Source organism: Oncorhynchus kisutch, linkage group LG23 (assembly GCF_002021735.2).
Source record: "Oncorhynchus kisutch isolate 150728-3 linkage group LG23, Okis_V2, whole genome shotgun sequence".
NCBI classification, from domain to species: domain Eukaryota; kingdom Metazoa; phylum Chordata; class Actinopteri; order Salmoniformes; family Salmonidae; genus Oncorhynchus; species Oncorhynchus kisutch.
Window position 1 is genome coordinate 4685769 of NC_034196.2, and position 14230 is coordinate 4699998.

The following is a 14230-nucleotide window of genomic DNA, read 5'->3' on the forward strand; positions in this document are numbered from 1 at the left end:
TCTCGCTCCCTCTCTCTCTCTCTCTCGCTCCCTCTCTCTCTCTCTCTCTCGCTCCCTCTCTCTCTCTCTCTCTCGCTCCCTCTCTCTCTCTCTCTCTCGCTACCCCTCTCTCTCTCTCTCTCGCTACCTCTCTCTCTCTCTCTCTCGCTACCTCTCTCTCTCTCTCTCCTCTCCGCTACCTCTCTCTCTCTCTCTCTCTCTTCTCGCTACCTCTCTCTCTCTCTCTCGCTACCTCTCTCTCTCTCTCTCGCTACCTCTCTCTCTCTCTCTCTCTCGCTACCTCTCTCTCTCTCTCCTCTCTCTCTCGCTACCTCTCTCTCTCTCTCTCTCTCTCGCTACCTCTCTCTCTCTCTCTCTCTCTCTCGCTACCTCTCTCTCTCTCTCTCTCTCTCTCTCTCGCTACCTCTCTCTCTCTCTCTCTCTCGCTACCTCTCTCTCTCTCTCTCTCTCGCTACCTCTCTCTCTCTCTCTCTCGCTACCTCTCTCTCTCTCTCTCTCTCGCTACCTCTCTCTCTCTCGCTACCTCTCTCTCTCTCGCTACCTCTCTCGCTACCTCTCTCTCTCTCTCTCGCTACCTCTCTCTCTCTCTCGCTACCTCTCTCTCTCTCTCGCTACCTCTCTCTCTCTCTCTCTCTCTCGCTACCTCTCTCTCTCTCTCGCTACCTCTCTCTCTCTCTCTCTCGCTACCTCTCTCTCTCGCTACCCTCTCTCTCTCTCTTCTCTCTCGCTACCTCCTCTCTCTCTCTCTCTCTCTCGCTACCTCTCTCTCTCTCTCTCTCGCTACCTCTCTCTCTCTCTCTCTCTCTCGCTACCTCTCTCTCTCTCTCTCGCTACCTCTCTCTCTCTCTCGCTACCTCTCTCTCTCTCTCGCTACCTCTCCTCTCTCTCTCTCTCTCGCTACCTCTCTCTCTCTCTCGCTACCTCTCTCTCTCTCTCTCGCTACCTCTCTCTCTCGCTACCTCTCTCTCTCTCTCTCTCTCTCGCTACCTCTCTCTCTCTCTCTCTCTCTCGCTACTCTCTCTCTCTCTCTCTCTCTCGCTACCTCTCTCTCTCTCTCTCTCTCGCTACCTCTCTCTCTCTCTCTCTCTCTCGCTACCTCTCTCTCTCTCTCGCTACCTCTCTCTCTCTTCTCGCTACCTCTCCTCTCTCTCGCTACCTCTCTCTCTCTCTCTCGCTACCTCTCTCTCTCTCTCTCTCTCTCGCTACCTCTCTCTCTCTCTTCTCTCTCTCTACCCTCTCCTTCTCTCTCTCTCTCTCGCTACCTCTCTCTCTCTCTCTCTCTCGCTACCTCCTCTCTCTCTCTCTCTCTCTCGCTACCTCTCTCTCTCTCTCTCGCTACCTCTCTCTCTCTACCTCTCTCTCTCGCTACTCTCTCTCTCGCTACCTCTCTCTCTCTCTCTCTCTCTCGCTACCCCTCTCTCTCTCTCTCTCTCTCTCTCTCGCTACCTCTCTCTCTCTCTCTCTCTCTCTCGCTACCTCTCTCTCTCTCTCTCTCTCTACCTCTCTCTCTCTCTCTCTCTCTCTACCTCTCTCTCTCTCTCCCTCTCTCTCTCTCTACCTCTCTCTCTCTCTCTCTCCGCTACCTCTCTCTCTCTCTCTCTCGCTACCTCTCTCTCTCGCTACCTCTCTCTCTCTCTCTCTCTCTCGCTACCTCTCTCTCTCTTCTCTCTCTCGCTACCTCTCTCTCTCTCGCTACCTCTCTCTCTCTCGCTACCTCTCTCTCTCTCTCCCTCTCTCTCTCTCTCACCTCTCTCTCTCGCTACCTCTCTCTCTACCTCTCTCTCTCGCTACCTCTCTCTCTCTCTCTCTCTCTCTCTGCTACCTCTCTCTCTCTCTCTCTCTCGCTACCTCTCTCTCTCTCTCTCGCTACCTCTCTCTCTCTCTCTCGCTACCTCTCTCTCTCTCTCTCGCTACTCTCTCTCTCTCGCTACCTCTCTCTCTCTCTCTTCTCGCTACCTCTCTCCTCTCTCTCTCTCTCGCTACCTCTCTCTCTCTCTCTCTTCTCTCTCCGCTACCTCTCTCTCTCTACCTCTCTCTCTCTACCTCTCTCTCGCTACCTCTCTCTCGCTACCTCTCTCTCGCTACCTCTCTCTCGCTACCTCTCTCTCTCTCTCTCGCTACCTCTCTCTCTCTACCCTCTCTCTCTACCTCTCTCGCTACCTCTCTCTCTCTCTACCTCTCTCTCTCTCGGCTACCTCTCGCTACCTCTCTCTCTCTACCTCTCTCGCTACCTCTCTCTCTCTACCTCTCTCTCTCTCTCTCGCTACCTCTCGCTCCTCTCTCTCTCTCGCTACCTCTCTCTCTCTCGCTACCTCTCTCTCTCTCTCTCTCGCTCTCTCGCTCTCTCTCTCTCGCTACCTCTTCATGTATGCAGTGGTTGTAGAGTATGGCTTCACAGCTCACTCACAGAGTAAGACAGAGACAGGAGTGCAGGCACACAGACCACTACCCCCACCCGCAACACAAACGCACACAATTTCCATTTGTTCTGTCGTCACATTACTCTTGTCAATTAGCCAAATCACACGGTGAGGCGAGAGAGGCAAATAGAATAAAACAAGAGGCACCTTAGTATGCCTCAATTGACATCTCAGCCCTTTGAGACAATTACCGAGATTATTAAAAGATAGATCATGATCGACAACACGTTCAACTCAATCGCGTAATTGTGTGCCTGAGGTAAGCGGTGTGTGCGTGTGTAGGACTTGTTGCTAAGCTACTGAATAAAGAGATGGTGCACTGCTTAAGTGTTCCAAAAATACCTCCTAACTGGCAGCCAGCCCTCTCCTCTCCGTTAATCTAGTGAGCAGGTCACCCCACTTTGTAATGGCCTGTTGAATTAGATAGTTAGCAATAAAGTTGCTAGCTGCTCATTTGTTACACGTGCGATCCCTGCTAAGATGGTTCTCTTATAAGAGAACGCTTCTCTCTCTGGGCTGAGTGTTGTGTGACTGTTGATCAAGGGTGTTGTGCTGTGCGCCTGCGTCTTGTTCATATCGATTGAGCTTCAGTCACGTACTATGACTACTTTTCATGAACAGAAACACACACGCATACACACCAATGTATTGTCTTTTTCAATTTGGTTGTTCTGTTCTCATCACACTCGAGGTTCAAAACACAAGGTTTTATCTGTGTTTCCAGCTGACTGTTTATCCATCTGCAGTAAAACGATCATATTGGATTAAATCAATGCTGCCCTCAGCCAACTGAGCTCCCAACTCAAAGAAATGGAAGGGCTCCATTGGCATGGCAACGGCAATCAAAACAGCTGCTATTATTTTTGGAACTATATGTACTGAACAAAAATATCAACACAACATGTAAAGTGTGTTTCATGAGCTGAAATAAAAGATTTCTCTTAAATGTTGTTTACATCCCTGTTAGTGAGCATTTCTCCTTTGCCAAGATGATAATCCATCCATCTGACAGGTGTGGCATGAAGCAGATTAAGCATGATCATTACACAGGTGCACCCTGTGCTGGGGACAATAGGGCCACTCTACAATGTGCAGTTTTGTCACACAACACAATGCCACAGATGTCTCAAGTTTTGAGGGAGCTTGCAATTGGCATGTTGACTGCAGCAATGTCCACCAGAGCTGTTGCCAGAGAATTGAATGTTAATTTCTCTACCATAAGCCGCCTCGACGTCGTTGTAAAGAATTTGGCAGTATGTCCAACCGGCCTCACATCCGCAGACGACGTGTAACCACGCCAGCCCAGGACCTCCACATCCAACTTCTTCACCTGTGTCATCGTCTGAGACCAGCCTCCTGGACAGCTGATGAAACAGGAGTATTTCTGTGTGTAATAAAGCCCTTTGTGAGGAGAAACTCACACTGATTGGCTGGGCCCAACCATGTCGTGTGAAATCCATAGATTAGGGCTACAGATGATGTCATCTCTTCTCTCCACTGCCCTTTCCCAGCTGGACAAAAGGAACAACTATGTGAGAAGGCTATTAATTGACTACAGCTCAGCTTTCAACACCATAGTGCCCACAATAGTGGTGCCCACAAGGACCCTGGGACTAAACACCTCCCTCTGCAATTGGATCCTGGTTTTCATGATGGGCCGCCCACAGGTGGTAAGGGTAGGTAACAACACATCCACCATGCTGATCCTCAACACCGGGGCTCCTCAGGGGTGAGTGCTCAGTCCCCTCCTGTATTCCCTGTTCACTCATGACTGATGGCCAGGCACGACTCCAAAACCATCATTAAGTTTGCCGATGACACAACAGTGGTAGGCCTGATCACCGACAATGATGAGACAGCCTATAGGGAGGTCAGAGACCTGGTCGAGTGGTGCCAGAACAACAACTTCTCCCTCAACGTGATCAAGACAAAGGAGATGATTTTGGACTACAGGAAAAGGAGGTTTGAGCACGCCCCTATTCTCATCGACGGGGCTGTAGTGGAGCAGGTTGAGAGCTTCAAGTTACTTGTTGTCCATATCACCAACAAACTAACATGGTCCAAGCACACCAAGACAGTCGTGAAGAGGGCACGACAAAAGCCTATTCCCCCTCAGGAGACTGAAAAGATTTGGCATGGGTCCTCAGATCCTCAAAGTTATACTGCTGCACCATCGAGAGCGTCCTGTCCTGACTTGTTGCATCACCGCCTAGTATAGCAACTGCTCGGCCTCTGACCGCAAGGCACTACAGAGGGTAGTTCTTACAGGCACTGTAAGGTCTACACCGGTTGTATTTGGCGCATGTGACACATTAAAATTAGATTTAATGAATGAATTTAAATGGACTGATTTCCTTCATATAAACTGTAACTCAGTAACATCTTTGAAATTGTTGCATGTTGCGTTGAATATTTTTGTTGGGTATAATTATGATACGGCAGCATTATTATCGTGATGAAAGCAGGAAAATACATGTTTTCTGGTTGAGAAGACAGCAGCCTGTGACTCAGACTTTGCCCACCTCTCTGCTCCTGGCCAAGAGAGCCTTCCTTCAGAATCTCAGAATGAGGGGGATCGCCTAGCAACCAGGGTTCTAACTGTTAAGAGAGAGAAATGACTCATTTCTAAGCACTTAAAATATTGGAGTCCATTAGTGACCAAAGAAAAGTAATGATTATGGTAATTGTTGAATAATAAAGACGGTGACACTATGGTATTTAATGTTATTAGGAACTTTACAATACAAGTTATGATAATGCCTGATGGTGTCGTGACTTTGCTTTTAACTTGAATCCAATGGCTGTTATTTTATTTAATCAACTAACTATGTTTAATTGTTACCCCATTTAGATGAATCCTGTAACAATTTACTCATTAGGAATTGGGGCACCGCGATAGCGGTTCTTTAAAGAGTTACCATCTCCCAAATTAAAGTCAAGGCTCATCACGGGCCTGAGCTAGTATTCCCCCCCTTTAGGCCTTGGGACCCCTCCCCCGACCAGCGGATGGTGTCTGAGGCACAAACGAAAAGGTTGGACCCTTTGTACAGGTTGTCAGCAGGTTGGCTCTAACCTTTGAACCAAGTACCTGCGAACTGAGACGAGGATATCTTTCTGCGATATTGCACAGTGTTTCACCAGTCGGGTCAGTGGCAGGACTGACGCCGTTAGTTTCATTTTAAGGGGTTTCAGTCCCCCTCAAAGCGGAAAATATATCATCGGAAGCAGAGTCCACTCTGACCATTGATGCTTTGTTTCCTGAAGACGGCCATGGTGTTTGCGGAAGTGTCTGAAGGACAAGGGGAAGTTAATCTTAGCTACAGTATGGCAGGACTCCAAGAAGGAGTGAAGTTGCTCACTCACAGAGAATGCTGGCTTGCAATCATGAAAAGAATAGTGACGAGATATCGTGATATCTGCTTGAGTCACATTCTGCACCAAGAGGTGTCGAAACGCCTGTTTCCCAAGGGGTCCACAGATATTCCTTGTGGATGACTGTGTTGCGGCCAGCGTCCGGAGGAGACCGTACGGTCAATGGAGACGGCAGGGTTACTTGTGACCACTGGGGAAAAGGCCCAAAAAACAATACAGACAATATCTTCATCAAACAACACTATTTCACGACGCGTCGGTGACATGGCAAGAGATGTTTTGAAACAATTACTGCTTCGCATACAAGCCAGTGAATTCTATGCGTTACAGCTGGATGAGTCAACAGACGTGGCAGGCCTGGCACAGCTCCTGGTATATGTCCGTTATGTTTATGGGGGGTCAATTAAGGAAGACATCCTCTTCTGCAAACCACTGGTAACCAGGACAACAGGAGAGGATATTTTTAATGTACTGGACAGCTTTGTGACATCAAATGGACTTGGTCAAGATGTGTTGGTGTCTGTACTGATGGCGCAAAAGCCATGACGGGGAGACATAGTGGAGTGGTAACGCTCGTGCAAGAAGTTGCTCCCGACGCCACTTGGGTACACTGCCAAGGGAATGCCTGAGAGCTTGAAACATCTTTTGGACACCACAGTGAAAATGGTTAACTTTGTTGAAGCAAGGCCCCTGAACTCGTGTATTTCCTGTATTATGCAATGATATGGGCAGCGACCATGTAACGCTTTTACAACACACAGATGTGCGCTGGTTATCAAGGGGCAAAGTATTGACACATTGTTTTGAATTGAGATACAGGCTTAGTTTTCTTTACTGACCATAATTTTCACTTGTCTGACCGCTTGCATGATGAATAGTTTCTCACACGGCTGGCCTATCTGGGTGATATTTTGCAAAATCATCAAACATATTGATATGTTCTTAGCAGACAGAGGACGCATTGGATGGCTACCCGGACACAACAGACAGGCTTTACCTTTTGAAGTGAATGTCTAATAGTTCGGGGGACCGGCCATCTCCTAATGGCAGCGATTATTTTTCTTGGTGTTTCACATTTCCCTTCCCGATCTAATATCCCCGGTACTCCACTTCGCCGTAGCCCAGCTTGCACTTGTGGGGGTTCACGGGCAGACCTGCATCCCTTAGCGCATCAACCACGGCCTGTAACTTCCCAATTGTCACTGTGCAAAATTATGACATCCAGATAAGCCATTGTGTACTCACTGTGCGGCGCGCATGAGTCGCTGAAATGTTGCTTGTGCCCCGTGGAGCCCGAAAGGCAGAACCCGGAAGTGGTATAGCCCCCCCGGGGTGGAGAAAGCGGTCTTCTCCTGGGAGGCCGATGCCAGTGGCACCTGCCATCAGGTCCAAGGTGCCGATGTATCTCGCCATCCACAAGCGGTCGATCAGTTTGTCCACCTAGGGCATGGTAGGCATCAAACTTACTGACGTCGTTCAGGCCCCGGAAGTCATTACAGAAGCGGACGGTTCTGTCCGGTTTTGGAACTAACACACCATAAAGGGGAGCCTGAGGTCTTCCTCGCACGGTGGCTTGCTTGCCGGAGCGGGGTCGTCTCCCTCCTCCGGGTCCGACTTGGGCCCAGTGGACACCTCTTGTGGCGGGGGTTGGGTTGCACAGGCCACAGGCTACCTCCCATGCTCGCCTCCCCAGGTCCCTCCTCCACAGTGCCTGGAAGAGAGGGCAGTCTCGACCGAGGAGAATGGACACAGGTGGGTTAGGAACAGTTCCCACGTGCATCTGGCACTCCCCCTTTGGGGTGGTTATCCTCACGGGCGCCGTTGGGTACCTCTTCGTGTCCCTGTGTACACAGGACACTGTTACCTCCTCGTCCCCCGGTTCCTCCTTTCCCTCTCGTGTGAGCCACTGCAGGTGGACCAGGGTCACCATGCTGCCGGAGTCTTGCAGAGCGCTGGTGTCGATGCCATCGATTCGTACCGGAACCATCAGAGGGGCCGTCTCGGTGTGCGCCCAACGTCGCCTCCCCTCTATTACCTTCCCCCGGGATAGACCTCCACAATTATATATATTTATATTTGATTTTCTCGGCTTCTGCTGTGCACTGCAGTACCGGACCAATGTCAATCTCTGCTGGCGGCCACACTTCAGGTCTAAACTGGAGAGAACCTTCACAAGGCACCTGACAGTTTATTTTGGAGGGTGTTTGTTGCAATTTCTGCAGTTTTTTTTCTTCTTCTTATTGCATTGTGATCTAACATTCTAAGACCTTTTGGCATAGTTTTGGATTATATCACTGCTGTGGTCCGCTTTCCATTTCATGAGGGTTCATGAATTTGTGAGGGAATGGGGTTAACCTCTAGCTTGCTCACTATCATTAGATTTTGTAAGGTTTGGCTTTTGAGTCGTTGAATTTATAGACCTTAATGAATCATCAGACGACACCATTCTGTATACTTCCGGCCCTTCTTTGGATACTGTGTTAACAACCCTCCAGGCAAGCTTCAATGCCATACAACTCTCCTTCCGTGGCCTCCAATTGCTCTTAAATACAAGTAAAACTAAATGCATGCTCTTCAACCGATCGCTACCTGCACCTACCCGCCTGTCCAACATCACTACTCTGGACGGCTCTGACTTAGAATACGTGGACAATTACAAATACTTAGGTGTCTGGTTAGACTGTAAACTCTCCTTCCAGACCCATATCAAACATCTCCAATCCAAAGTTAAATCTAGAATTGGCTTCCTATTTCGCAACAAAGCATCCTTCACTCATGCTGCCAAACATACCCTTGTAAAACTGACCATCCTACCAATCCTCGACTTTGGCGATGTCATTTACAAAATAGCCTCCAATACCCTACTCAACAAATTGGATGCAGTCTATCACAGTGCAATCCGTTTTATCACCAAAGCCCCATATACTACCCACCATTGCAACCTGTACGCTCTCGTTGGCTGGCCCTCGCTTCATACTCATCGCCAAACCCACTGGCTCCATGTCATCTACAAGACCCTGCTAGGTAAAGTTCCCCCTTATCTCAGCTCGCTGATCACCATAGCATCTCCCACTTGTAGCACACGCTCCAGCAGGTATATCTCTCTAGTCACCCCCAAAACCAATTCTTTCTTTGGCCGCCTCTCCTTCCAGTTCTCTGCTGCCAATGACTGGAACGAACTACAAAAATCTCTGAAACTGGAAACACCTATCTCCCTCACTAGCTTTAAGCATCAACTGTCAGAGCAGCTCACAGATTACTGCACCTGTACATAGCCCACCTATAATTTAGCCCAAACAACTACCTCTTTCCCAACTGTATTTAATTTTTATTTATTTATTTATTTTGCTCCTTTGCACCCCATTATTTTTATTTCTACTTTGCACATTCTTCCATTGCAAAACTACCATTCCAGTGTTTTACTTGCTATATTGTATTTACTTTGCCATCATGGCCTTTTTTGCCTTTACCTCCCTTCTCACCACATTTGCTCACATTGTATATAGACTTGTTTATACAGTATTATTGACTGTATGTTTGTTTTACTCCATGTGTAACTCTGTCGTATTTTTTTATTTTTACCTTTATTTTACTAGGCAAGTCAGTTAAGAACAAATTCTTATTTTCAATGACGGCCTAGGAACAGTGGGTTAACTGCCTGTTCAGGGGCAGAACGACAGATTTGTACCTTGTCAGCTTGGGGATTAGAACTTGCAACCTTTCGGTTACTAGTCCAACGCTCTAACCACTAGGCTACCCTGCCGCCCCAACAGTATCTGTCGAACTGCTTTGCTTTATCTTGGCCAGGTCGCAATTGTAAATGAGAACTTGTTCTCAACTTGCCTACCTGGTTAAATAAAGGTAAAATAAATAAAATAAAAAAATAAAAAATCTGTACTAATGTGGGAGTTGGACTTCAATGAATTTGCAAATGTAATTGATTTAGCAATATTAATGATTAATCATACCTGTATAGGCTATCTGGGAACTAAACTTGAATTTACCTGAAAGCGTTGCTGTATCTAGGTGGAAAAATAAAAATAAATGTCTCATTGGTTGGAACAAATTCATTTGATCCTTATCTGAATATCAACCTGGTAGAAGTGTTTGTTTGGCAATTTAAGTTCCTTGTTTATTTTACTATGCAAGTCAGTTCTTAAATCGAATGAGACAATGTCCTTTCAGAGATTGGTTGGATATTATTATGAAGTGTAACCCGTTGTTACAGATATGAGAAGATGTCACACTGGGTTTATAAAAAAAATTTCCCCAAAAGAATTGCTGCAGATTCTTCACCACAAGGGGTCACTTACCCCTGAAAGCTGATCTCACACAGGATTCCATCTCCCAAGGTGGGGTTTCCGCTGTAAATAAAGGAGAATGGCTTCTCTCTTTGTTAGCCTCTAATGCAAAGATGGCCGTTCTTGTACAAGAATGTTCGCTTCAACAACAAAAAGGGTCCCCTTCAATTCGGGAACGGGGGTTTACTAACGACGTCTCACGTTCAACCCAATCGGCGTTTCTTGCTAGCAATGTTACCGGAATTCGCGGTAACATTAAGAAATATTTGCCACGTCTATTCTTGCTCGAGAGATGGAGAGATAATACTTTGCATTGATCAAACAAATATATTTTCTCAAATGTCCTTAATCGGCTGGCCCTTATGTCCTAGTTTTGGAAATGTAATAATTCACCCTACACACTCTGACCCTTTGTCAGATATACAACACCGGAGTCTAGCTTTCCCTGCTATCTGGGTTGAAAGCAAACACACTCAACGACAATCCTGCCCACTGCTCTTTGGTGTATAATTTCATTATGCCACACAATTCATGTAGACTGAATTCAACAGTGGGGCCCAATTTTGTTTTCGATTCCTTGCACGTGGCTCCAATATGTCGTCACTTTACTTTAACATTAATTTGACTTATTTATCTAACTATGGATAACTATGTTGATTGTTACCCAACTTAAGTTAATCATATAACAATTAACTAATTAGGAATTGGGGCACCACGAGAGCAGTTGTTTAGAGGTACCATATCCCAAATTAAACTCTAAAGGTCTTTACTTATTACATCTATATACAGTCAACTTATTCATCATAACCGTGTATCGTATCATCATTCTGAACAGTTGTAACCTCCTTGCATCTGCAAAAACGCAAGCCTTACTTATGATTCAGTACTACAAATTGGTTTAATTATTCATTTTCTAGACAACTAAATGTTAACACAGGATAAACATTAAACAGGTCCCTAGTGAAATGACAACAATATGGCTGCTTGTTATAAAAGACAGGGACAAAGACCCTTAACGTTAGTACATTTAGAAACTACTTTGCACACGAACCGGCCGCCTGCTTGGAGTAAGAACACATGAATGTATTTACGTGACAATGCCTTGCTTTACTGTGTATCTCTCTGAACCGGCCGCCTGCTTGGAGTAAGAATACATGAATGTATTTACGTGACAATGCCTTGCTTTACTGTGTATCTCTCCGAACCGGCCGCCTGCTTGGAGTAAGAACACATGAATGTATTTACGTGACAATGCCTTGCTTTACTGTGTATCTCTCCGAACCGGCCGCCTGCTTGGAGTAAGAATACATGAATGTATTTACTTGACAATGCCTTGCTTTACTGTGTATCTCTCCGAACCGGCCGCCTGCTTAGAGTAAGAATACATGAATGTATTTACTTGACAATGCCTTGCTTTACTGTGTATCTCTCCGAACCGGCCGCCTGCTTGGAGTAAGAATACATGAATGTATTTACTTGACAATGCCTTGCTTTACTGTGTATCTCTCCGAACCGGCCGCCTTGGAAAGGGGGTTGGGCTTTTTTGCGGCACGCTTGTAAGGCTCTTATTGTTCAAAAGGGGTTTATCTGTTTTTCTCCTCTGCAGTCATCCGGTATCCTGTGACTTGTTGTGTAGTCCTGAACAGAAATAGTTTATTCTACTTCCATTCACTCTTGAAGATGCTTATTTGAAGATAGGCTAGCCAGCCGTGTCGATGGTTCCCAGTGGGGGTGATGAGAGTAGCGGAATACAATGGTTTGAAAAGAGTAGTAAAATGGTCACACTTAAATGAACTTTTCTAGATACTTTACTTATGACAGCTATTCAGCCGTGATTGTCCGGAAGGTGACTCAAAATCATGCCCCTATCTTAACAAAACAACTTTAATAATTTTTCATATTTCATGTGCAAAGATTCGGCTGGAAACTTTGTATATGTATGGTGTATACTTTCCAAGTTACAGTATTTCCTTTATAACATTTTTAATGACATCACAAAATAACACACCATATGACATTGGTGTTCTTAAGATCACCTCTGACCATTCCCCACATTCTATGTTTGAAGATGTCGGTGTCCGCGACGTGGCTGGTTTTCCCTTTGTAGTCCGCGATTGTCTGTAGACCCTGCCACATATGTCTCAGACACGTGGGCAATTTTTTATAACTTTGGCAAAGCGTCAAGTCTCTAAAATGTAGTGTTTGTAACATATTGTCGTTTTGGGAACCGACAAAATGTATTGAGATCCGATGTTTTTCCGAGAGAATTTGCTTTGTGTTGGCCTAGTTTCACCTAGCTCCATCCTCCTTCCTCCTCCATCCTATTTCCTAATCTGACTACCATATTTGGTGGTGAGAAAATGTTGTAGCCCCTGTGACGTGTCTGGTTTACCTCTTCTGTCTGTGTTATTAGTGTGTGAAGGCTAATTGCAATGCTAATAGATCGTGTCACTGTTTCTCTAGGTTCTGACGGAGCAGGGCTGCGTGTTCCAGGAGAGACATGGTTGGGAGAGACCAGGATGGTTCAACCAGGATGGCGCTGCTCCAGTAAGAAACACGCATCTGAGCGGTTGCTGGTCTGAAAAACTTCATCTGTCTCCTGCTGTTGTGCCCTTGGGCAATGCACCTAAGCCCTAGAAACGGTTCCAGGGGACACCTGTCACAATGGATGATAATGAATTGTTGTTCTTGAAAGGATTTGAAAGCAAGTTCATACCATCTGATAACATCGGGTCAGGTGGTTCGTACAGAGAGGAGATAAAGTAAAGTTTCTGACCATTGACCTAATGTTTGTGGTTGTAGGTTCTGGACTATGATTGGTACGGGGCTTATGATATTAGCAAGAACCAGAACTACAAATACAACGAGCTGCTTGGCAAAGAGTACACGTTTGACTACCCTCCACATCACCACGTGGTAAGCATCTGTTGGTACTCTCAACTTCTACCCGGTACAACCAGAGGATGGGACTCCCCCTCTGAATCTGGTTCCTTTCAAGGTTTATTCCTTTATTCCTTTTCCCCCCCTTGCCACTGTGCTGGCAGTTGCTTTTTGCGGCCTTGGTTGGGTTACTGTGAAGCACTTAGTGACCAAATGTTGCTTCATGAATTCATTTGATAGATTTTTCAGCTGAAATTTCAGTCCTTACAGGGATGTGTATTTGTTTTTCAGATAAAAAATGAGTGTCTGACGTGCAGACATGGAGTCTCGGTGTTTAACATGTCCTACTTTGGAAAGTTTTACCTCACCGGGCCAGATGCTAAGAAGGCTGCCGATTGGCTATTCTCTGCAGATGTCAACAAAATCCCAGGTGAGTCTTCGTGCACGACTACCACAGAATGTTTGCATTCACAAAAATGTGTACACACACACACACACACACACACACCCACACTGCTGGCCCCTGAATAATGTAGCCCAGCAGTACCCAGTGAGGCAGGAGAGGAGATGCAGGACTGTTTAAATTACAGATGAGTTTTGAGGTACTGTCCAATCCATCTGTCCCCACACACATCCTCTGGCCCATGCTGCATGTGAACACTGGAACATTGTGGCTTTGATCTCACTTAGTCATAGTGAGAGGTCTTAGCCAACCTTCATGCCACCACATGGCCAGGCCATGACCCCGTGTCTAACACGAGGATATTCTTCATCCATAGGGCCTTGGAACTTCTCCTGACTAGGAAAAATGGCTATACATTAAATAATGTTATAGGTCAGGTGACAATGGTCAGGTCCTACTAATCAGTCAATCGATGACATGTGTACATAGCCCTTATTCGAGCAAACATTTGTCACAAAATGCTTCACAGTACTCATCACACCTCCCTTCTGCTGTATGTGTGTCTCCTCCAATGAGCTGGTTTGCTTGACAGCTGGATCCTTGTGTTGCAGGCTCTACTGTGTACACCTGTATGCTGAACAAGAGAGGGGGATCTGAGGCTGATCTCACAGTCAGCCGGCTCGAGGCTGGCGCTGCCAACCTGCCCCTGGCTCCAGAGGGCAACGGTAAAGAGGAGAGTGGGATGGGGATTTCGTTCATTTCGATATTCATTTATTATGTATTCGACAGGGACATTGCACATGTATCATTAATCATCACCTGTGACTTACTTACCACCTGTGACTTAACCTCAG

General features: G+C 46.4%; 1 protein-coding gene across 2 annotated transcripts in view; it reads left to right on the forward strand.

Moving 5' to 3' along the window:
• Positions 1-14230, forward strand: part of sardh (sarcosine dehydrogenase) — an 87488-nt gene that overhangs the window by 38692 nt on the left and 34566 nt on the right. For both annotated transcript variants that reach the window (XM_031802937.1, XM_031802936.1), the window contains 4 exons: positions 12557-12640; positions 12896-13009; positions 13265-13403; positions 13988-14101. In XM_031802937.1, the coding sequence (XP_031658797.1) occupies positions 12557-12640; positions 12896-13009; positions 13265-13403; positions 13988-14101 (451 nt within the window). The remainder of the gene's footprint in view (positions 1-12556; positions 12641-12895; positions 13010-13264; positions 13404-13987; positions 14102-14230) is intronic.